The 25,106-nt window shown below is 38.9% G+C and overlaps 1 protein-coding gene across 2 annotated transcripts; it reads left to right on the forward strand.

Moving 5' to 3' along the window:
• The first annotated feature begins 824 nt into the window (after nt 1–824).
• Nucleotides 825–23,589, forward strand: PBK (PDZ binding kinase). 2 transcript variants are annotated; one of them, XM_066360960.1, is made up of 8 exons: nt 825–1,002; nt 5,893–5,970; nt 10,619–10,712; nt 12,874–13,016; nt 13,558–13,727; nt 15,768–15,897; nt 21,634–21,810; nt 22,650–23,589. In XM_066360960.1, the coding sequence occupies exons 2-8, from the start codon at nt 5,913–5,915 to the stop codon at nt 22,847–22,849; spliced, it is 972 nt and encodes a 323-aa protein (XP_066217057.1). In that variant the 5' UTR covers nt 825–1,002; nt 5,893–5,912; the 3' UTR covers nt 22,850–23,589. The 2 variants fall into 2 exon arrangements, with proteins under 2 accessions (XP_066217057.1, XP_066217058.1); XM_066360961.1 differs by lacking the exon at nt 10,619–10,712.
• Nucleotides 23,590–25,106: the final 1,517 nt, after the last annotated feature.

Genomic DNA, 25,106 nt, shown 5'->3' on the forward strand with positions numbered 1-25,106 from the left:
CCATAGTTTCCTGGTTTGGGAAGTGAAGTATATGATCATAGCCACCTACCATAAATATCTCTTTTGTATCATGAAGTGTGTGTGTGTGTGTGTGTGTGTGTGTGTGTGTGTGTGTGTTTCTGTTCTCCGGGCACTTCCCCACCTGTTCCCACTCTCTACAGAGTCTAAGCTCCTACCAAGCTGGAAGGACTTCTGTGACTTAATCACCATTGTATCTCTTGTATTGACTATTACAGCATTTCCTATGCGATGGGCATTCAATACACACCTGATGCTCTATAAATATTTGATGAATAATTGAACAAATATTGCGCTGAATGTGGTAATTACAAGTTAGCAGAATTTCTAAATATCTATTTTTCTTTCCAGCCAAAAATTATTGCTACTCTAGGCTAATGCACTTTTAGCTATAGTGTTTGAAGGCCAAATAAATTTGTAATAAAATTTTATATCATAATCATTACATATTCTGAGTCAAGTATTTGTAATTGGGGAAGGATTTCAGCCTTAAATACAGGTATATATACATATATATTCTTTTAAACCAGAGTTGTTCCTCTGAAGTGCTGGCAGTGGCTATAAAAAAAAGTCAGCTATGTCCTGGGCTTTCCTTCCTTTTATTTTTCTTTAAAATATTCCTATTTGGATCGCTTCTCGGCCTTTTGGCTAAGATCAAGTGTAAAATATTCCTATTTGGTGGTAAAATAATCAATAAAGAGGACCGAAAAAAAAAAAGGCTAGCGAATACGGCTAGTTTTGTCCTTCGCGCCACCCCGTAGTTCGCGGGCAACAGGGGGGCAGTGCGCGCGCTTTTGAAAGCCAGGAGGGCTCTAGTTGAAAAGACAGTTGTGGATATATTGATTGGCGGTTGGGAGGGTAAGGTAGCGGCCTGGGCTTGTTGGCGGCCACTCGGGACCAGTTTTTAAGATAGCCTCGGCTTGGATCTCTCGTCAACCGGCTCTTTTTATACCTGGAGTGTGACTGCTGCGCCGGGCGGCTTTGGTAAGGGGAGCTTTACTCGGGCCCCTGACGCGCGAGGGCCTGGTGGGGGATCGAGCGCCCCCTCGGACCTCCAGCCGAGGTCTCTGCGTTTGCTGTCGGGACAGCTCGAGGCCTAGAAGGAAAAGAGGAAGACGTTGGACATACAGAGTTAAACTGGGAATTATTTTAGGACTCATCTTTGCGACCCCAGCTTGAGTGCGCATCTGAATCACGGGTTAGGGGAGGATGTCATGAAAGGAATCGCGCCTTCTCTAAGCGAAGCCTGGCTGCCTGTGCTTTTTATGAGAGTTCTATAGGAAAATACGACGGTTGGGCAAGTCTGGGAACCCCTGATGTGGCAGGCTGCCATTGTTTTACAAATGGCGTTACTGATGCAGACTGGGAGGCCCGCGTGCAAAGCTGGAGACACACCTTAGTTGTCACCAGGTCCCGGCACTGGGGCTTGTACCTGGCAGAGACAGTTCACGACTTCAGCCGAGTGCGTCTCAGCTCCAGCTCTTAAGGGAGGCTAGAACGGTGAAGGATTCCTGGTGACAATGGAAGGGGTTGGAGGATGAGAAAGGAGTGCGAAGCACAGTTACCTATTTTGAACCCCTCAACTAATGTTACTTACAGTTTTCAGGTGAGCTGGCTGCGCAGGTGGAAGAAGGATTTAACAACCAGCCCCTCTAGAAACTCCTGGATTAGGGGAAAAATTAGAGTGCCTCTAACCCCCAGGAGTCTTACAAGTGTAAAGGACCTTAGAAATAATCTGGTCAGAACTTTCCCATTCTTATACATTTGCATTTTTTCTCTTTTGCTTATCTTTTCCCAGTTATCTTTTTTTTTTTTTTTTTCTTTTTGTATTTTTCCGAAGCTGGAAACGGGGAGGCAGTCAGACAGACTCCCGCATGCCCCGACTGGGATCCACCCGGCACGCCCACCAGAGGGCGATTGCTCTGCCCATCTGGGGTATTGCTCTGTTGCAACCAGAGCCATTCTAGCGCCTGAGGCAGAGGCCACGGAGCCATCCTCAGCGGCGGGGCCAACTTTGCTCCAATGGAGCCTCGGCTGCAGGAGGGGAAGAGAGAGACAGAGAGGAAGGAGAGGGGGAGGGGTGCAGAAGTAGATGGGCGCTTCTCCTGTGTGCCCTGGCCGGGAATCGAACCCGGGACGCAAACCCAGGACTCCTGCATGCCAGGCCGACGCTGTACCACTGAGCCAACTGGCCAGGGCCATTTCCCAGTTATCTTTGCTTGCTTCTCTCCGTCTTTGTTTTTCCTTTTTTCTACTGGCTATCTGTACTTTAGGTTTGCCAGTAGTATCTCTCAACGTAAGAAACATCCAAATGTGTAAGAATTTTTTATGAGTTTATTTGACCCAAACTGATGATGATTGCCAGGAAGCAAAATCTCAACAGATTGAGAAAATATGCTAGAAAGTGACAGTTTTACCACTTATTTTATACGTCAGAATCAAAGGGAAAGAATAAGGGGGTTTTATGAAATTCATTGGTGACAGATTTAGGGAGGCAGGAGAAAGCAAAGCAACAACAATCTCTGGGGTTGGATAAAATGTAAAGGGAATAGTAGATACTTTTTACATAGGTGGGTATAAGATAGCTAACAGTTAACACTTAACATGTTAATAACGGTGAGGGATCTATAGTCTCTGCTCTGGTATGTGGCTGTGCTTTGAGGGGTCCAGAAAAAGAGAAGTTACTTTGATATTCCAAAGGTATGTTATTAGGTATTTATCATAGCTGCAAAAAGATGACAGACAGGCTCACTTACTGTAAAGATTGACCTTTGTTAGGGAAAAATACAAGCCTAGGGCATGATTAGCTGCTGTAAACTGCTTTTAGTTGAAAAGTTTTCATTTCAGACCCTCCTCCTATGTGGTTACCTTAGGGTTCTGAGTTTGTAAGACAGGCCAATGCCTCCCCTGAGCTTGTCAAGGTTTAGTATGTGGTCCCTTTTTCATCCGCGTATCTATGTACTTGTTTAGTCCTACAGTGGTTTAGAAGTTCATGAAAAGGGGTTCTTCAGTGTTCTATATTCAGGGGAGCCTGAATATGGTGATGTAGCTGCATTTAAAAAAAACGAACAAACTTCTTATTAATAGAAAATTAGAACTGGGCCTTTGAGATGATTTCTTTTTTTCTTGGCCCAGAGTTTTTAAAGATACTGTTTACTAAGGGCTCTACAAAAACTTAAAATATTCTCTCTGCTTCCCAATTTTATTTTATTTTTTAAAGAAAGACTAATTTTTTACAGAGACAGAGAATGAGTCAGAGAGAGAGGGATAGACAGGGACAGACAGACAGGAACGGAGAGATGAGAAGCATCAATCATTAGTTTTTCTTTCTTTATTTTTTACAGAGACAGTGAGTCAGAGAGAGGGATAGACAGGGACAGACAGACAGGAACGAAAAGAGATGAGAAGCATCAATCATTAGTTTTTCGTTCGCGTTGCAACACCTTAGTTGTTCATTGATTGCTTTCTCATATGTGCCTTGACCGCGGGCCTTCAGCAGACCAAGTAACCCCTTGCTCAAGCCAGCGACCTTGGGTCCAAGCTGGTGAGCTTTTGCTCAAACCAGATGAGCCCACGCTCAAGCGGCGACCTCGGGGTCTCGAACCTGGGTCCTCTGCATCGCAGTCTGACGCTCTATCCACTGCGCCACCGCCTGGTCAGGCCCCAATATTTTTTTATTTTTTGTTTTTTTTCCATTTTTCTGAAGCTGGAAACAGGGAGAGACAGTCAGACAGACTCCCGCATGCGCCCGACCGGGATCCAACCGGCACGCCCACCAGGGGGCGACGCTCTGCCCACCAGAGGGCGATGCTCTGCCCATCCTGGGCGTCGCCATGTTGCGACCAGAGCCACTCTAGCGCCTGAGGCAGAGGCCACAGAGCCATCCCCAGCGCCCGGGCCATCCTTGCTCCAATGGAGCCTTGGCTGCGGGAGGGGAAGAGAGAGACAGAGAGGAAAGCGCAGCGGAGGGGTGGAGAAGCAAATGGGCGCCTCTCCTGTGTGCCCTGGCCGGGAATCGAACCCGGGTCCTCCGCATGCTAGGCCGACGCTCTACCGCTGAGCCAACCGGCCAGGGCCCCCAATATTTTTTTATAGACAAACCAAATGAGCTTATAGACATGTAGGAACAGTTTGCTTTACAGTACAGTTCTAATAATATGAAATCTAACTTTAAAAAAAAATAAAAACTGCCTGACCAGGTGGTGGCGCAGTGGATAGAGCGTTGGACTGGGATGCAGAAGGACCCAGGTTGAGACCCCGAGGTCGCCAGCTTGAGCGCGGGCTCATCTGGCTTGAGCAAAAAGCTCACCAGCTTGGACCCAAGGTCGCTGGCTCCAGCAAGGGGTTACTCGGTCTGCTGAAGGCCCGCGGTCAAGGCACATATGAGAAAGCAATCAATGAACAACTAAGAAGTCGCAACGCGCAACGAAAAACTAATGATTGATGCTTCTCATCTCTCTCCGTTCCCGTCTGTCTGTCCCTGTCTATCTCTGCCTATGTAAAAAAAAATAATAATAAATAAATAAAAATAAAAACTAATGTAATTTTTAAATTTTTTGTAAAAAGTATTCTTAACGAAATGTACAGAAGAAATAAGTTTGGATGAACTTGCATGTAGGTGCAGTAAGTATATTTTATTTGCAAGACAGTTTTTATAATAGCTGATTGAAATATAATTCACATGGTATAAAATTCACCCTTTACAAGTATATGATTCAGTGACATATTCAAACCTAGAGTTGAATATATTCAACCAGTACCTAATTTGGAACATTTTTATCTCCCTGAAAACAAGCCCTGCACACACTACCTGCTACTCCACATCCTCCATTCATCCCAGGCCCTGGCAGCTGTTAATCTATTTTCTGTTTATTAATTTGCCTATTTTGAACATTTGGTTTTAACAGAATTAAATATGTGGCTGCTTGTATTTGGCTTAATGTTAGCGTAATGTTTTCAAGGTTCATTGATGATGTATATATCAGAACTTTATTTTTATGACTGATAATAACTTATTGTATAGAATATATATTTTATTGAATAATATTCTGTTTTGTGTATTGTATATCATATTGTGTTTAATCATTTATCATCTGATTATTTGTTTCCTCTATTTGGCTATTATGAATAATGCTATTTGCATAGACAGTTTCTTTAAAGGGTATAAAAGACCTGTTAACCCTTGTTCTTCTAGGATATGTGAAAAGGAAACTTACTCTTTACCTTTTTGTGCTAGGTGATTATTTTTTTTAACCACGTGCATATATTTATTTATTTTTTATTTTTATTTATTTATTATTTTTACAGGGACAGAGAGAGAGTCAGAGAGAGGGATAGATAGGGACAGACAGACAGGAACGCAGAGAGATGAGAAGCATCAATCATCAGTTTTTCGTTGCAACACCTTAGTTGTTCATTGATTGCTTTCTCATATGTGCCTTGACTGACTGCGGACCTTCAGCAGACCAAGTAACCCCTTGCTGAGCCAGCAATCTTGGGTCCAAGCTGGTGAGGTTTTTGCTCAAGCCAGATAAGCCCGCGCTCAAGCTGGTGACCTTGGGGTCTTGAACCTGGGTCCTCCGCATCCCAGTCCGACGCTCTATCCACTGCGCCACCGCCTGGTCAGGCTATATTTTTAATTAAGAAAAAAACCCCAATTATTACTAATAATATGGACTTGGGTAGGTAATGATACATCTCTGGGTTTCAGTTTTGTCATTGTAAATACAATTGGACTTAAATATTTGCCATGGTCCTTTTCAGTTCTCAAATTTTATGCTTACATGATAACATGAGTGATAGTATTATAGGAAGCTTTTCTTCATGAGAGAGTTTTATAACTGCAGTGTAACTTTCGATTTATTTTTATCATAGGACCTAGAGTGATTCTTACAATGGAAGAAATCAATAATTTCAAGACACCATGCAAATTATCTGAAAGAAGAAAATCTGGTAAGATAGTTATAAAACCTTTCTTTTATTGCTATTGCTATTAGAACTGTCTTATTGTAGTTTGATGCTATATTATCATATTCAGTTTTAGAATAAGTCTTCTTTATAATGTTGATCTTAACAAATTAGACAGGTCAGGATATGGTCATCTGTGAGCTAATTTTTTTTTTTTTTTTAAGTGAGAGGAGGGGAGACAGAGACAGACTCCTGCATGTGCCTGGGCCAGGATCCACCTGGCAAGCCCCCTCTGAGCAATACTCTGTGCATGTGGGGCCCTGTTGCTGGTTGCTCAACAACCTAGATATTTTTAGCACCTGAGGCAAAGGCTCCATGGAACCATTCTCAGCACTTGGGGCCAACTCACTCCAACCAATTGAACCATGGCTATGGGAGGAGAAGAGAGAGTGGGAGAAAAAGAGAGAGTGGGAAAGAGAGAGAGAGAGAAAGGGGAGGAGGAAGGGTAGAGAAGCAGATGGTTGCTTCCCCTGTGTGTCCTGACCTGGGATCAAATGTAAGCTAATTTTATTGTCTTTTTTTCTTATCAAGTGAGAGGCAGAGAGGTGGAGAGACAGACTCCTGTATGTGCCTTGGCTGGGATCCACCTGGCAGCCCCCATCTGGGGCTGATGCTCTGCCCATCTGGGGTTGCTCAGCGACTGAGCTATTTTAGTGCCTGAGGCAAGGCCATGGAGCCACCCTCAGCACCCGGCCCCAGCTTGTTCATTTGAGCTTTGGCTGCAGAAGAGAGGGGGAGAGAGAGAGAAGGGGGAAGGGAAGAGAAGCAGATAGTCATGACCAGGAATCAAACCCAGGACTTCCACACACTGGGCCAAAGCTCTATCACTGAGCTTATTCTGCTGAGCCAATTGGCCTAATTTCATTGTCATTGTAATAGATTTGAAAGTTCTTCCTGGTGAAGAATCAACTTAAACCATTAAGGAACCACTTACATTTCCCTCCTCTCAAACATGCATTACTTTTGTGAGGGAAAAATATTTTCCACGGCAATTCAAAGGACAAAGGATAATTTCAACAAATAAAAACACTTGGACACTGATATGCAAATCAGTCTTACCTCACACAATACAAAAAAAATGGTCCAAGTTATAAAATGGAGAGAGATGAGAAGTATCAATCATCAGTTTTTTTGTTGCAATGCCTTAGTTGTTCATTGATTGCTTTCTCATGTGCCTTGACTGTGGGACTTCAGCAGACCGAGTAACCCCTTGCTCGAGCCAGCAACCTAGGGTCCTAGCTGGTGAGCTTTTTGCTCAAGCCAGATGAGCCCACGCTCAAGCCAGTGACCTCGAGGTCTCGAACCTGGGTCTTCTGCATCCCAGTCTGACGCTCTATCCACTGTGCCACCGCCTGGTCAGGCTCATGCATTTCTAATATATATATTTTTGTATATTGACCTTATATCCTGCAACCATGCTAAACTCTAAATTCTAGTAGCTTTTTAATAGATTGCTTAGGATATTGTACAAAGTTGATAATGTAAAGAGTTTTACTTTTTTTTCTAATCTGTATTACTTTACTTTTTTTTTCACTCCTTATGGCCCCAGCATATTTTTTAATAGGAGGTGTGAGTGGATATCCTGGCCCTGCACACATGAAGTATTATTAGATGTAGGTGTTTGTTTTTTTTAATAGACTATTTTTAGAGCAGTTTGAGTGATTGCGGTGCGCGGAGGGTACAGATTTCCCTTTCCCCTCCCCCATCAACATCCCCAGCGGAGTAGCTGTAGGTTTTTCACAGGTACCCTGTACCAGGTTGAGGAATTTTCTTTTCTGCCTGATTAGCATGAATGTGTGTAGAACTTAGTCAAGAGCTTTTTCAGAATCTCTTGGGATAGTTTTCTTTTTTTTGTCTGTTGAAATGGTAAATTGTGTTAATATTCAAATGTTAAACCAACATTTCATTCCTAGGGTAAAACCAATTTAGTCATGATATATTTGTATATTGCTTGATTTAATTTGCTAATATTTTCTGTGTTCATGAGGGATATTGGACTGTGACTGGTATTGTTTGGAATGTTTTGTTTGGGCCTGGAAACTGCCTATAAGCAGTAAGTTAGGGCAGTGATAGGTCTCACCTCCTCTGTTTCTCTCTCTCAGAGATCACAGTCCTGCTCTGCCCATTGTCAGGTATATGAAAACATATTTTGTCAGGTTTTCTAAATGACAATTCCAGGAGCAGTTAATTATTTATTAGCAACAGTAGGACTCCTCTGTCTCCTCTTTTATAAGGACTGTATAATGCTTTGTAATATAGATATACTATAATTATAATTAATGATTACTCAGGGTTTTTTAGGTTTGTTTTCTTCAGCCAGAAAGTGAATCCCAATATTCAAATATATATGTTGGCATGCATGAGTACGTGTGATGTCTGGGCACATACTGTACTATGAATGTTGGCACACTCTTTGTAAAGAGCCAGAGAGTAAGTAATTTAGCCTTTGTGGGCCACGCAGTGCCGGGGTCCAGCCCCGGGGGGGATCCAGGGGTCCCACAGGAGGAGACGGCGTCGGCGAAATCGAGTGAGAGAGCCGAATTCTTTTCTTTCTCTTTATTCTCTGGTTAGCATTTACTGCCAGGCATCTCTGCTCAATGCTAGTATAGGTCCCTTTTTATACACACATACTGAGTTACAATTACATGGTGTTAATCATTGCTTCTGTTTCACTATGTTTACATGTTTCCGGATAACAGTTAATTTATATCTATAAATTACAAACCAGGTAGCAAATCATTCAAAGTACAAAATAACTTGAATAGTGATAACAACATCGGTAAAAGCTTTTAAAGTATTAGTACTAATAGTTAACTAACTTTACTGCTGTTGTGAGTCAAGGGGCAGAGAGAGATTAGCAGATGAAATCATTAAGGAGTAACAATGGACCACCGCTTGCTTAGGTAAATGGCTTTGAGTTTATGCAGTGTCCTACTTTTTCTCACAAGATTCTAAAAGGCTTGCCTATAAAGAAATTGACATAACATTAAGAATAGCTTTCACCCAAAGATATACAGAGTGCACTTGCAAGATAGCCTAGTAGCAACATAAGACATTAACTGTTATTACTTCTATGGATTCCCATTATCAAAGAATTTTGGAAAGTATATAAATCTCATGAGAACATCTCATTGAGAAAGCCTAGCAATTTGCCTTTAGTCAAAAGACAATTCTCTTAGTAAAACATTCTTTTCTTGCCGACTGCGCTCTCATCCTAGGCCACACAATGGGCCATTCTACTATACCTTACCTAAGATACTATTGTCTAGTCAAATATTACTTATTTATTATATTTAAACACTAGTTAAGTTCTGACTCTATTCTTCTCAGAGTGTACCACTATCTGCACATCAAATAAGCAAGAAGAAAGGAATGTTTCTTTATCACATGAAAAGGCTAGGGAGGAAAAATGTTGAATTAAGTGAAGGCCGAAAGGTGCTCTGTGCACAGCCACTGCCTCCTACCCATTCACAAGTCACAATCTATTCTTTCTAACATGATTAAGAAGGAATTCTCCTACAAACTTAACCCTTTACAAGGGATATCATAGCCAGCCTCTTATGTCTATGAGCCCAGTTCAAGGGGCTTACAGGCTTTTCTGTGGAACTCACATCCTCTGTCTCATTTCCAAAGAAATCACTACGAATCTACAGGGAAAGCACGGTACTATTATCCCTGTGCCATAATTAATAGCACACACCCAGAAAAGGGGGGATATAAGGCCAGATTAATTCAAAAAGTCAAAGGGGGAAGTATTGTTGTGCCTTTCCTTTGCAGTGACTTTGTCACCCCGCAGCCATTGGTCTTCACTGCAGTGACTTTGTCAATCAGCAGTTGTGGGTCTTCTCCTGCTGTGACCTTGTCAGCCAGCAGTTGTTGATCGGCTCCCGACAACGCAGGGACTGTTGCACATTCTTTTTTACTATATTTTTTAAATCAACCCTTTAAAAAAACAATTCTTAACTTGTGGGCCATACAAAAATAAGCGGACCCCTGCTTCAGTGTTACTCTAAGATAAGAGCACCCGAAGTAGACTTGGTCAAGGGGTCACCATTTAAAATTAGGATGAATAGTGTCAGATTGCTCTCAAAATGTTGTGCCAATTAATACTTTGTGTGTGTGTGTGTGTGTGTGTGTGTGTGTGTGTGTGTGTGTGAGAGAGAGAGAGAGAGAGAGAGAGAGAGAGAGAGAGAGGGTCAGATAGGGACACGGGCACACAGGCAGTAATGGAAAGAGATGAGAAGCATCAATTCTTCATTGCGGCACCTTAGTTGTTCATTGATTACTTTCTCATATGTGCCTTGATGGGGGGTGGAGGGTTACAGGGGAGTGAGTGACCCCTTTCTCAAGCCAGCAACCTTGGGCTCAAGCCAGCAACCATGGGGTCATATCTATGATCCCATGCTCACCAGTGCCCCCTCCCCAAGCCGACTGGCCTGTGCTCAAGCCGGTGACCTTGGGGTTTTGAACCTGAGTTTTTTGCATCTTATCCCGATGCTCTATTCACTGTGCCACCACCTACCTGGTCAGGCCAATTAATACTCTTAACTAAAGTATGTTGCAAATGTTAGGATACATTTGTAGAGGCCTTTTCAAATACTAATTTTATTTTTTATTTCTTTCTGATGTTTAGTATTAGGTTCAACTCCATGTATAAATATTCCTGCCTCTCCTTTTATGCAGAAGCTTGGCTATGGCACAGGGGTCAATGTCTACCTTATGAAAAGGTAAGTAAAAGATTTTAGATTAACATTTTTACATGGAACCATAGTTGTACTGTACTTGGAGACAAAGGACTATGAAAATTTAAATATTTAGATTTGAAGTATATTCCTGATCCTACCTGGTTGCTATATTCCTGTCTTAGAACCTTGTATAACTACCAGAACTCTACCCGGTATACTTTTCTTCTAGTTTTTCTCCTGATGGATTATTAAAGGAGCCCTAATTTACCTTACAAGTTTTCCTTGGCTTGTGTGGGAAGGGAAAGGGAATTAGCCTGACCCAAACAGCATGTTTTTAGTTTTATGTTGTTTCTAGACAGAACTGCTTTCTTTAATAAAAAGCTAATGAAGGGAGATTGGCATAGCAATATTATGTAAGTGGGTATTCTTGAAGCATTTGTGCAGTTTAAAGACCGTCTGTGTTAATATGCAGTTTTGTGAAGATTCATTTTTTTTAGTGCCTAAAAACTCTTGTCTAAGTTATTTTAAAAGAAAAACATTCTCGTGGGTTCATGGCTAGTTTCTTTTTTACTTCTTATAAAAACTGTTTTTAAATGTAAAGTGTAAAGTGTGTTAACAAAGTTATACTGTGTGTAACTTAATCAAAACCCTTCATACAGCTGATAATTGGAAAAGAGCAGCTCCTGTCTGATCCTACCAGTATAGTGTCCCTTTCTTTGCATCCCATCCCGATGCAAACCTGGAGGTTTCCTTTGCATTTCTGGTGAATTGGATCCTCTGTCTTTCATGTCTTACTATTTCTTGGTTTATATCATGTTTTGTTTGAGGACATCTGGCAGCTCCCTATACACCAGCGATACATTTTTGAGAATTTGCATTTCTGAAAATGTTTTCATTTTACCCTCAAACTTGAATGACCTTTTTTTTGTTTTTCTGGGCCAGAATTCTCGTTTGGACATCATTTTCCTCCAGAATTTTGAGGATATCATTCCGTTATCTGGATTCTTGCTTCTAGTTATGCTCCTCTAGATAAACTTGAACTTTTGAGGCTCTCTTTCTTTCAGGCCTGTATGCTGCATGTACTTTGTCTTTCTTTTTTTTTCTTGTATTTTTCCGAAGCTGGAAATGGGGAGGCAGTCAGACAGACTCCTGCATGCGCCCGACCGGGATCCACCTGGCATGCCCACCAGTGGGCGATGCTCTGCCCATCTGGGGCGTTGCTCTGCCGCAATCAGAGCCATTCTAGCACCTGAGGCAGAGGCCACAGAGCCATCCCCAGCGCCTGGGCAAACTCTGCTCCATTGGAGCCTTGGCTGCGGGAGGGGAAGAGAGAGACAGAGAGAAAGGAGAGGGGGAAGGGTGGAGAAGCAGATGGGCACCTCTCCTGTGTGCCCTGGCCGGGAATCGAACCCGGGACTCCTGAATGCCAGGCCGATGCTCTACCACTGAGCCAACCGGCCAGGGCTACTTTGTCTTTCTTAATTCGCTATACTCATAGATAAATGGCTACCTTGTCGGGTAAACCTTTCTCTGACTTTGTTTTATCTGTTTATTTAGGTCTCAAAACATTTATACTTTAAATATGAAAATGGCTGATATTCTTAGAAAATAGACAACTTACATTTTTTCTCTCTTTTGTATCATTGCTTTAAGCTCATGTCTTTGAGGATGCAGGGAAAGGTATAAGGTGGACTGGTTAGTGGAGAGGCACAATATTTGTTGGTGAGGAATAGTCTTCTATTCTTTGGATGATTATATATGGGCCTAATATTTCTGGTATGTCTCTTCTTTAAATTGTTTTAAGACATTAATGTTTGTTACTTTGGCATTCTAGAACTCTCTTCTGGTACATATAGTTAAATGTTTGACTTGGTTGGTAGTGCAACATGCTTGAATAGAAAATTTAAAAATATTAATCTTAAAGTTGAAAATTTTATCTTTTTTCTTCTAGCTCTCTTTTTATCCCTTCCAGCAATAGATAACAGACCACTTTTGTTCAATAGATATATCAGCTGTTTATCTCCCAGTTAAAAAGGAAATGTAGCAGAGTGCTTGAGGGTATAAAATTTGTAAATATTTTTTTAAAAAGCAACAGATTACTGTCAAGTTCTTTTCAAAATTTGGAAGTTCTTGTTAGTCGTTTGAAATGTATTATGGTTGTTAGTCTTTATAAATTTTATGATAAATTATTATTTTTTTAAAGATCGCCAAGAGGCATGTCTCATTCTCCTTGGGCTGTGAAGAAGATTAATTCTAGATGTAATGGCCATTATCAAAGTATGTATCAAAAGAGACTAACTGATGAAGCTAAGGTTTTGAAAAGCCTTCATCATCCAAATATTATAGGTAAGTTTAAATTTACTTGGTAACAGTGCCTGGTATATTATTCTGTTTATCAGAAACAGTTTATATAATCTCTTTACCAGTTTCAGTAATAAAAAGGGAGAGGATGGTGATAGAGTTTGGTAAGGATCAAATTAATGTGAACAGTGTAAAATAAAAATTAGTATTTACCATAATATTTTTAGATGCTTAAGTATATATTTAAAGCTTTATGGGAATAGATACAGTCATGAAGAATTCAGACATATAAAATGACCTTCATTGAGATAATTTTTTTGTTTTCATTTTTAATACATATTTATAGAGCTCATGAACCATTATATTTAGGAATGCATAAAGTACTTAAAAATTTTAATTTGTGATACTATTTGCAAACACTGAAGGCATTTTAAATTAGATCTACTGAATTAGTTATGTAAATAAAGCTGTTTCATTGTATATTTGTCAGTGTTAATCCAGGTCCATTTTCAGTCACCGTACTATAAAAAACTTAAGTACTCTTGTTCTTCCCTATTCAAGTAAGAAAATGTTATGTTTCTTTAAGGTTATCGTGCTTTCACAGAAGCCAGTGATGGTAGTCTGTGTCTTGCTATGGAATATGGGGGTGAAAAGTCTCTAAATGACTTAATAGAAGAACGAAATAAAGATAGCCACTGTCCTTTTCCAGCAGCCGTAATTTTAAAAGTTGCTTTGAACATGGCAAGAGGGTTAAAGGTAATTATGTCATTACATTTTATGTGACTTTTATGAAACATTAAAAAAATGAAACACACCCTGGCTGGGTAGCTCAGTTGGTTAGAGCATTGTTTCAATATACCAAGGTTGCAGGTTCAATCCCTATTCAGAGCAAATAAAAGAGTCAGGCCCTGGCCTGTTGGCTCAGCGGTAGAGCGTGGTCCGTCGTGTGGATGTCCTGGGTTGGATTCCCGGCCAGGGCACACAGGAGAAGTGTCCATCTGCTTCTGCACCCTTCCCCCTCTCCTTTATCTCTTTTTTCCCCTTCCCCAGGCAAGGCTCCACTGGAGCAAAGTTGGCTTGGGCACTGAGGATGGCTCTATGGCTTCCGCCTCAGGCGCTAGAATGGCTTTGGTTGCAACGGCGCAACGCCCCAGATGGGCAGAGCATCGCCCCCTGGTGGGCATGCTGGGTGGATACTGGTCGGGCACATGCGGGAGTCTGACTGCTTCCCTGCTTCTAACTTTGGAAAAATACAAAAAAAAAAAAAAAAAAGAATCAACGAATGAATGCATAAATAAGTAGAACAACAAATTGATGTCTCTCTCTTTCCCCCTTCCTCCCTCTCTCTCTAAAAAAAATAAAATACTTTATATACCTAATTAGATGGTAGAACTTTTTCCCTCCAAAAGAAGGGGTTGCCTTAAATGAAAGTTGTCTTATGGAATCTTTTGTATTGCAGAGGGAAAAATATTTCCTTATTTTGATCAACAAATTTGATTGTTTGAGGCCTTTGCATAGCCTGAAATAAGTCAGGTGGTTTTATTCACAGAGATTACATATTAGATTAAGCTATAAAGTGATTACATTTAACACAAATTTAATAATTATTCCTGGGAGTATAGCCTAACTCCTTACTGATGTAAACAAGCCACTTAAAGATTGCTTTGTGGGTAAGTTTTGGGCATCATGAATGGTCATCTATAGCACAAATGAAAAGTGCTCTCAATTTTATGCAGATGAGTTTTTGTGCTTTTTGATAGACATAGTGTAAGAAATGAAAAGAATTCTATATTCCAAATAACAGAAGTATTGATGGCCCCAGAAAACTGTGGTGTGACTCAAAAGCAGATCATGTAATGATACTGATGTCAAAGTTGACATCTAAAGTTGAAATAAAATTGATTCATGAAACTGGAAAAAGGCGATATTTCTAATTATATATTAAAATGTGTGTAGAAAAACCAATTTTAAATGGAGAGGATAAAGTAAATAATTTAAATTATTTAATAAGTGTTTCTGAATTTATATATAATGGAATTAGTAAGTCTTCAAATGTTGTAATTGAAGGTAATTTTGAAACAATTAAAATCTCTGTCTTTATCATTGGATGTTATAAATATGTTCTAGCATATTCTCTTTATGATGAGCAATACTTAAAGTAAGCACAGTGAGTTTCAAATTACATTCCAAGAATTGTCTCTGTGATTTTCAAACCCGGTCACAGATTAGATGCTCAAATGCTGATAATAAAATAACAGTTTTGTAGGATATTTTTATGGATTATGGATGAATATTGTTAGTTGTCAATTTTAAGAAAGGATTAATGTGTAAAACGAAATATAGTCTTAGATTATACTTCTGCTTCATCTTGTGAATTATGTGTAGCCCTGAGTCATCTACTATTTTGCATTATCTCAATTTGTTTGAAGAAAATATGCCTCATTGTGAAGATTCCAAAATTATTCCTAAAAATTTCTAGCCTCAAGTAAAATTGTGGTATATTTTGTTATCTGCTGTAGCATCTTTTGGTATAAAAGTATTTCAGATGGGTTTGTAAATAAACAGTTAAGTTTGTCTATAAATAGACATGTTTCTAATTAATCTTTTATATTTCTCGTTGCTATGACAGAGAACATGGATGCTTCCGTCTCTAGCTGCAAGTAATTTGAAATGATGGACAGATATAATTTTTTAGTTTAGGAAGTGGTTCAAATTATATTTGCTTGAAGGTTATTGTATATGTTTTTATATAGTTTGTATTTTTGCTCAGATTTATTAAATTTTCTACTATTTTAGTATCTGCACCAAGATAAGAAATTGCTTCACGGAGACATAAAGTCTTCAAATGTTGTAATTAAAGGTGATTTTGAAACAATTAAAATCTGTGATGTAGGAGTCTCTTTACCATTGGATGAAAATATGACAGGTGAGTAGTATCCTACTTTTTAAAATTTGTTTTAACATAATTTCTAAATTTCTAATTTTTATGTGTTTAAACAGATAAGATCACATTCTTCAAAACTCAAAAACTATTAATTAAAGAATTGTTCAATAAAAAGTATTCCTCCTGTCTCTTTCACTCAGCCTCCAGCCCTCCTCTTGCCACATATACTATATAAATTATTGTTTCCTTATTAATATATATTTTAACTGAAGATAACTTTGGGAACAATTTTTAACCTAGATTGGGATAAGTGGTAGAAGACCTGGGGATAGAAAATAAAATGTTAATCCGGTTTTAGGAAGGAATTCGTTTAGCATCAGTGTAGTGATAAGGTTTGGGAACTGATGGAAGAAGGAAGTGGAATGGAAGTAGGAGAGGGGGTTGCTGGTAAAGGCCAGGCTTCTGCTTATTCCCCGTCTCACCCACTCATTCTGCTCTCTCTGTTGTAAGAACTGATCGTTCTTGTCCTGGGGAATAAAGATACATTCTTAGTGAGAACCAAGAGACAGCCTCAAAGAGAAAGCTGCTTTCAACATATTTAATAAATAACATTTAAGTTTTCCTCTTTATATGAATGCTGTTTAGAACATATGTACACCTTAATTTCTAAAGTTTAAACCTACGAGTTGAATTGAAGGAAAAAGTCAAAATAAATGAAGTCATGGACCCTCAGGCTAAATAACTGCTACAAATTTGAAACATTAGAAAATAAAAGAATTTGTCAAAAAGAATAAAAAAAGGACTTTTTACATAATTTTCTCAGTTCTTGATACAGCAAATAGATAAAACTGAGATGTAGAAGATTAAGTAGATAATAAGGTCAATATCTATGCATTAGATTATTTATTAGGCCTGACCTGTGGTGGCGCAGTGGATAAAGCATTGACCTGGAATGCTGAGGTCGCCGGTTTGAAACCCTGGGCTTGCCTGGTCAAGGCACATATGGGAGTTGATGCTTCTTGCTCCACTCCTTCCTTCTCTCTCTGTAAAATCTTTAAAAAAATTTTTATTAAAAGTGACCACATAGTTAGGTTTTCCACAAAGGAAAACCTCAGTTTACAAAAAAGTAGAAATAGTTTAATGGCCGACATTCTTGCCCTCAGTTTTTGTTTTTGTTTTTTTTTTATTCATTTTTAGAGAGGAGAGAGAGAGAGAGAGAGAAGGAGAGAGAGGAGAGAGAGACAGAGAGAGAAGGGAGGAGGAGCTGGAAGCATCAACTCCCATATGTGCCTTGACCAGGGAAGCCCAGGGTTTCGAACTGGCGACCTCAGCATTCCAAGTCGACGCTTTATCCACTGCGCCACCACAGGTCAGGCCTTGCCCTCAGTTTTGTACATCCAGATACTAATAACACAATTGAAAACAAGAACAGCTACATTTTTTAGGAATTTAAAATACTCTGATTGATTCTTGGCTGAAAGAAGAAATCAAATTCCAGTTACAAAATATTTAGAAAACATTGAGAGTGTAATAACAAATCAAAAGCTATTTGATAGGGTCAAAAGCTATTCAGAGGAAAATTTCATTATTTAACCTTAAAGAAGTTAAGTATTTAACTCAAATCAGGAAAAAGAATGAAGCTCCCTAGAAAGCAGAAATGAATGAATGAATAAGTCTCAAATCTATAATACATATATATATATATTTTTGTATTTTTCTGAAGTGAGAAGTGGGGAGGCAGAGAGACAGACTCTTGCATGTGCCCAAATGGGATCCACCCGCATGCCCCCTAGGGGGCGTTGCTCCACTGGGGCTGGAGCCATTCTAGCACCTGAGGCGGAGGCCATGGAGCCATACTCAGCTCCCCGGCCAACTTTGCTCCAGTGGAGCCTTGGCTGCAGAATGGGAAGAGAGAGACAGAGAGGAGAGGGAAAAGGGTGGAGATGCAGATGGGCACTTCTGTGTGCCCTGACCGGGAATCAAACTCAGGACTTCCACATGCCAGGCTGATGCTTTACTGCTGAGCCAACTGGCCAGGGACTATAATATTTTGATATGGCCTATTTTAATTTAGAGTATGTCAAAGTGAATGCAGAGTTTATCCTTGAGGATGCATTTTCAAATATCATCAGGAAATTTTTATAAAAAATGATACGTAGAGGAGAATGGGGTAGACCTGGTCCTTACCCTTTTAGGGCTCATAATCTAGGATGGAAAGTAGTTCTTGAGCAATATCACTAAAATAAATGACCATTATGATACAAGGAATTATGTAAACACAGCAGTGCTACTTATTCAGCCTAGATGCTGAGAAAGGTCTTAAAATCAATAATGGTAAGTTGAGAATTGAAGGATGAACAACAGCTTCAGTTTCATTTTTTTTAAGATTTTATTTATTCATTATAGAGAGGGGAGAGAGAGAGAGAGAGAGAAGGGGGGAGGAGCAGGAAGCATCAACTCCCATATGTGCCTTGACCGGGCAAGCCCAGTGTTTTGAACTGGTAATCTCAGCGTTTCCAGGTTGACGCTTTATCCACTGCGCCACCACAGGTCAGGCAAAGGAATGAAATCTTTTTCTTTTTTTTTAAATTTTTTTAATTTATTCATTTTTGAGAGGAAAGAGAGAGAGAGTGAGAGGAGAGACAGAGAGAGAGAGAAGGGGGGGAGGAGCTGGAAGCATCAACTCCCATATGTGCCTTGACCAGGCAAGCCCAGGGTTTCAAACTGGCGACCTCAGCATTTCCAGGTTGATGCTTTTATCCACTGCGCCACCACAGGTCAGGCCGCAGTTTCATTTTTAATGAGATAGTATTCGTGAGAACTGAGGTAGTGTTTGCTTAAAATCTTTGCTGCTTTTTTATTTTTTATTTATTTTTTTTACAGAGACTGAGAGAGAGAGTCAGAGAGGGATAGATAAGGACAAACAGGAATAGAGAGAGATGAGAAGCATCAATCATCAGTTTTTCATTGCAACACCTTAGTTGTTCATTGATTGCTTTCTCATATGTGCCTTAACCGCGGGCCTTCAGCAGACTGAGTAACCCCTTGCTCGAGCCAGCGACCTTGGGTCCTAGCTGGTGAGCTTTGCTCAAACCAGATGAGCCTTCGCTCAAACTGGCAACCTCCGGGTCTCGAACCTGGGTCCTCTGCATCCCAGTCCGACACTCCACTACGCCACTGCCTGGTCAGGCAAGATCTTTGCATTTATTTAAGGGCAATAAAATAATATTGTTTCTGTATTGACAAAAAGGAATGACTGACCATTAATTTATGATCTCATCAAACTTGTCAGAACCATTCATCTTCATAGAGGAGCAAACTTAATCAGCAACATCGGGGAACTGCTTTCATTATATTTAAATTCTAATCACAAACTTGGATAAATGTAAGCAGACTGATAAGCAATGCACTTGTGGTTGCTAGAGTCTTCAACTAGAAATGATATATTAGACCCAGAATTCTAGAAAGCTGCTCTTCAGCCTGGCAGATCCCTGTAGTACTTTGACTTAGAATGGCATAAGAATCCTTTATTGCCAGGCAGTGCCAAGTGGACCATGTCTGTAGACTCTAACCTAGTTATTTATACTGTTTAGTGCCTCTTAGGAGTAAGGTGGTACAAGGGAAGACTTTCAGGGAGCTTATACTGGACATGACTGTCCTAAAGCTGAATTAAGTAAAAAGGCTGTAGTAGAGATAACTTTATGCTTGCCACATGATGCTGGGTGCTGACCTGATCTGGCATCTTTGTTCTCCCTTTATCTTTAAACAGAGCCTACTTTCTTATTAACTATACCCAACAAAATGTTCAACAAATGAATGAGTGCTTATTGACTGGAATCCTCAGTTTCTCGATTCTTACTTTTCTCAGACCTCTTCTTCAAATACTAGTTTTCTTCTTTCTCCCCTTTTTTTTTGAATTTCTTGAGACTCTCAAAGCAGAACTTTAGTTCTGAAGATAAGTTTTCATTAAACATGCTCCCTGTTTTTTGCTTGTTTGTTTAAAAGTGAGCCCTGGCTTGGTAGTCAGTTGGTTAGAGCATTGTCCCAATATATCAACGTTGCAGATTCAATCCCTTGTCAGGGCATATATAAGAATCAGCCAGTGAATGTATAAATAAGTGGAACAGCAAACTGATGTTTCTCTCTCTCTTCTTCTCTCTAAAAAAAATCAGTTAAAAAAATACATCTTACCAAAATGGATACAGGAAGAAATTGGAAATCCAAATAGCCCTATATGAAAGAAACATTCTCCAAAGGAAACCCAAAACCCAGATGTTTTCACAGTTATTTTCTATCAAATATCCAAGGAAGAAATGACACTGATTTTAAACAATTTTTTTTCAGAAAATAGGGGAGTGAGGAGTACTGTCTAATTTGTTCTGAGACCAGCATAGCTTTGATATCAAAGCCTGATATATGCATTATAAAGAAAAATCATAGTCTAGAATCCTTCATAAGCATAGTTACAGAAACCCTTAACAGAATTATTAGGAAATTGAATCTAACAGTATATAAAAAGCATAATACATCTGAGCAACTAGGATTTATCCTAGGAAAGCAAGTTAATACTTAAAAGTCAACACAATTCACCATATTAACAGATATGAAAACTAGTTATCTCAATAGATACAGAAAAAGCATTTAACAAAAATCTATCTTCCATTCACGAGAAAAAAAAAAAACCCAACTTGCTAAATAGACATGGAAGGGAACTTAACCTCAGAAGGGTATCTACAGGAAAACCTACAGGCAACATTATACTTAAATAGAGGACAGGGTCAGCATTCCTGTTCTGGCCAGTGTTATTTAATACTGTCCTATAGTCCTACTGTTAAAATAAAGCAAGAGGAAAAGGTATAAAATTGGAAAGGAAAGGAAATTGTTCATATTTACAATTGATGTGATTGTTTAAGGAGAAAATCTCAATCTAAAAAGCTAGAATTAATAAGTGAGCTATTATATTCCTATATATAGTTAATAATTGGAAAATGAAAATAATTTTATTTACAAGTACCAAAACAATATTTCAGAATAAATCTAACGAAAAAGTCTGAACTATATACTGAACACCATAAAACATCACTGAGAATTGAATAAAGTATAAGTGGAGAAAGATGATTGTGGGTCAGCAAACTCAATACTAATATTTATTCTTCCCAAATTGATCTAGAGATTCTGTCCAATCCAATCAAAATTTTAGCTGGCTTTTTCATTGAAATCGACAAGTTGACTGAAATTTAAATGGAAATGTGAGTGGATCTTTGTCATTCCTGAGCAGAAGCCAAAATGTGATTTGACCCTTTCCCTTTTCCCTGATTTAGCAATCAGGAGAAGCGTAGAAAGGTACTTCTCTCAGCTTAATAATAACGTAGTTTGAAAATGAAGAAACAGGCACAGAGATTAAATGATCTGCTTAAGGTAATTCAGCATGCAAATGTCTCTGAACCCCAGGCAAGGCAGTCTAGTTCCAGAGTCTGTTCTCTTGATGTCCACAATCTATATTCTTACTACTTTTTAAGAGAATTATGTTTCTCTACACCTTTGCCAACTATACAGCTTTTAAAATACTTATCAATCTTATAGGGAAAAAGTAATTTTTATTAATGAGGATTAGTATATTTTTTCATGTTTATTTGCTATACTGTATTTAATAACTTTTAAATTACCTGTCAAATCATTTGCCCATATTTTTTGGGAGCAGGGGGGATTTTATGTCTTTCTTAGTGATTTCCAGTGCTTGCCCTTGTGACCATTTTACTTGTTTTTCACTTGTTTCAGTAACTGATCCTGAGGCCTGTTATATTGGCACTGAGCCTTGGAAACCTAAGGAAGCTTTGGAGGAGAATGGTATTATTACTGACAAGGCAGACATATTTGCCTTTGGCCTTACTCTGTGGGAAATGCTGACTTTATCTATTCCACACATTACTCTTTCAGATGATGATGATGATGAAGGTATAATTATATACTTTCACATAAATCTTAATCTGTATAGTTTGAAATAAGATTAGTTTGTAAAATAATGTCTTATTTTTCTGTTAATTTTAAAAAGAACAAGGTGTTTGATTTAATGGAATGAGCTATGGATTATATTAATACTGATTGACTTATTTGGTACCATCTTAGTTTAATTTCATCCAAATGAGATAAATTAATTCAGAACAGATAAATTGACAAAATTCATAGAAGCAAAGAATTACCTTAAAAACTCCCATGGCCTGAAAAGATTAGAAAACAATAATAGTAAGGGTTGATAACCATGGATTAAATCCATGACAATAGCTAATCTACACCAGTGGTAGTCAACCTAGTCCCACCGCCCACTAGTGGATGTTCCAGCTTTCATGGTGGGCGGTAGCGGAGCAACCAAAGTATACATAAAAAGATAGATTTAACTATAGTAAGTTGTTTTATGAAGATTTATTCTGCCAAATTTAGCGAAAATCCGACATAAAGTATTTGGTAAGTAATTATTATTATATACTTTAACTTGCTGTAACTCTGCTTTATAAATTTTATAAAGTAAAGTTACTTCCCTACTTTATAAATCACCATTACTGTGGAACTGGTGGGCGGTGAGAAAATTTTACTACTAACAGAGATAAAAAAAGTGGGCAGTAGGTATAAAAAGGTTGACTACCCCTGATCTACACCATTGCAGGACAATTGAGTTTGTAGTATGATGAAAAGTATATTGGATGACATATTCTTGTTTCAGAAGGGTGTTTGAGTAGTTGATAAATTTTTCCAGGATTTAAAGTGGTATTATTTGTTTCAAACTCCTTCATGTGCAGATAAAACTTTTGATGAAAGTGACTTCGATGACGAAGCATACTATGCAGCTTTGGGAACCAGGCCACCTGTCAATATGGAAGAACTGGATGAAACGTACCAGAAGGTGATTGAGCTCTTCTCTGTATGCACTAATGAAGATCCTAAAGATCGGCCTTCTGCTGCACACATTGTTGAAGCTTTGGAAATAGATGTCCAGTGACCTCATATTTATGACTACCTGAGCTTCAAGTATGGCTCATGCATATAACTGTTCTGCTTTCTATGATACATTTATGTAGTTAGTGTGATAATCCATAGTTCTTAGACTCTTTGAATGTGGCCTATTTTAGAGCCATAATACCTTGTTAATATTTGAAAACTATTTCTATTATAAAGGTATTTTATGTATCCTTATGATCAGCATTTGATATTGTAGTGAATTTTTTTTATAAAGTTTAAGAAACAAGTATTGAACCATTCCTAGAGATTTAAACCACTAGCAATAAAATGCTATAAACTCCTATATCTAATATTAAGTTGGGTAGAGTGACCGATACTGTTATTAATGATCTTTCTTAAATAGTCTCTATGTTAATGGATCTATTTAACTTAGCACTTTGCAGTACAAAATAAGTCTACATTTGCTTATCTTTTAAAACATTAAACTTTGCTGGTCTTTCCTGGTTGATGTGCTTTTTAAATATGGTCACTGGAAGCTGAGAGAATATGGCTCAAAGAGCAGCTCTTTGGGTATTTCCAAACGTTTTCCGTTAAGACTTGTCTTGCCCTCTTGGTTCTCCCCTGATCTTTGGTTTTTGCTTTCATTTATTAAATGTACTTTCTGCACTGAGATCTCTTTTTTAGTTTTTTATTTACTAATCTAGGTCATTAATATTTCAAAGTTCTGGTATAAAAATAATAAAGCTGATAGGACGATAATAGGATAAAGGATACTTTAGTTACCAGAAAGTGTATTATCTATATACTCCATTGATCTTATGTTGTCATTAAAGTTGCTGAGTGAATTTGAATAGGTTTCTTTCTCTCTCAGCCTTATTTTGTTAAGCTGTAAAATGAGGGTGATGTGGATCAGTCGTTTCTAGCTGAACCTCAGCCCCCCGGGGAATTTTCAGTTATTGAATTGTGCTTGTGAATCTAGGTGATATGCCTAGATTCAAGAAAGAATTTTTAAAATTACTGTCAAATTGAGGATCTTAGAAAGATTAGGAACCATTGCACTCTGAGGTTTAAGCAATTTTAGAATTCACTGGAGGGTTGCTTTTATGTGAGATTGTATCAAGCAGTGGTACACATGTCATTAATGAGCATAACTTCTATCAAAATATTAATGTGACAGCCTGACCAGGCAGTGGCACAGTGAATAGAGTGTTGGCTTGGGATGCAGAGGACCCAGGTTCAAAACTCTGAGGTTGCTGGCTTGAGTGCAGGCTCATCTGGCTTGAGCACGGGGTCGCTGGCTTGAGCCCAAAGGTTGCTGGCTTGAGCAAGGGGTCACTGGCTCGGCCAGAGCCCCCCAGTAGAGGCATATGTGACAAAGCAATCAGTGAACAACCAAGGTGCTGCAATGAAGAATTGATGCCTCTTATCTCTCTCCCTTCCTGTCTGTCTATCCCTCTCTGTGTCTGTCACTAAAAAAAAAAAAATTAACGTGACAAAAATGTTATGAAAGCTGACTTTATTATGGAAGAATCCTATGTAAAAAAAAAAAGAATCCTATGTACAATTTTGCATCACAACTTACCACTCTGACTTATATGTTGTGTCAATTCTTACTAGGCCTGCCAAGCTAAAAGCACTTTATTTTAAGCCATCCTTATGAATTGCAACTTTTTTTTTAGTACTTAAATACCTTTCCTTGAGAAATTTATTTCCAGTTCCTATATTTGGAATATCTAAATGGGAACAAGGACTGGGCTAGCACATTCACAGCACTTTTTTATGGCAAACATTGCAGAATGATGCTGGGCTCCCCTTGAGCTTGGAGAAGCCTTGAAGACCTCAACATCAAGTTGCAGACAATTTGCTACCAACCGCAAGAAAACTTTTTTGTTCTTGTCCTATAACTTGCTCTTTTAGTCTCAGATACTATCTCCTTTTTTAGCCATTTGCCTCATTAACATGATTCTCCCAAATAGAAAATCTACTTTCACTCTAGTGTAAGGACTTCAGGAACCTGTTTGCACCACTATAAAGTGGACAAGCAGCTGCTGGAGAAAATTTGAGGACTATTATTTCATCCTAGTACTTAGCCTATAATTTGCTAATCAAAATAAAATTAGGAAAATTTTTTTATTTTTTATTTATTTATTTATTTATTTTTTGTATTTTTCTGAAGCTGGAAACAGGGAGAGACAGTCAGACACTCCCGCATGCGCCCCACTGGGATCCACCCGGCACGCCTACCAGAGGCCATGCTCTGCCCACCAGGGGGCGATGCTCTGCCCCTCCGGGGCGTC

This window comes from Saccopteryx leptura, chromosome 1, assembly GCF_036850995.1.
Source record: "Saccopteryx leptura isolate mSacLep1 chromosome 1, mSacLep1_pri_phased_curated, whole genome shotgun sequence".
NCBI lineage: Eukaryota > Metazoa > Chordata > Mammalia > Chiroptera > Emballonuridae > Saccopteryx > Saccopteryx leptura.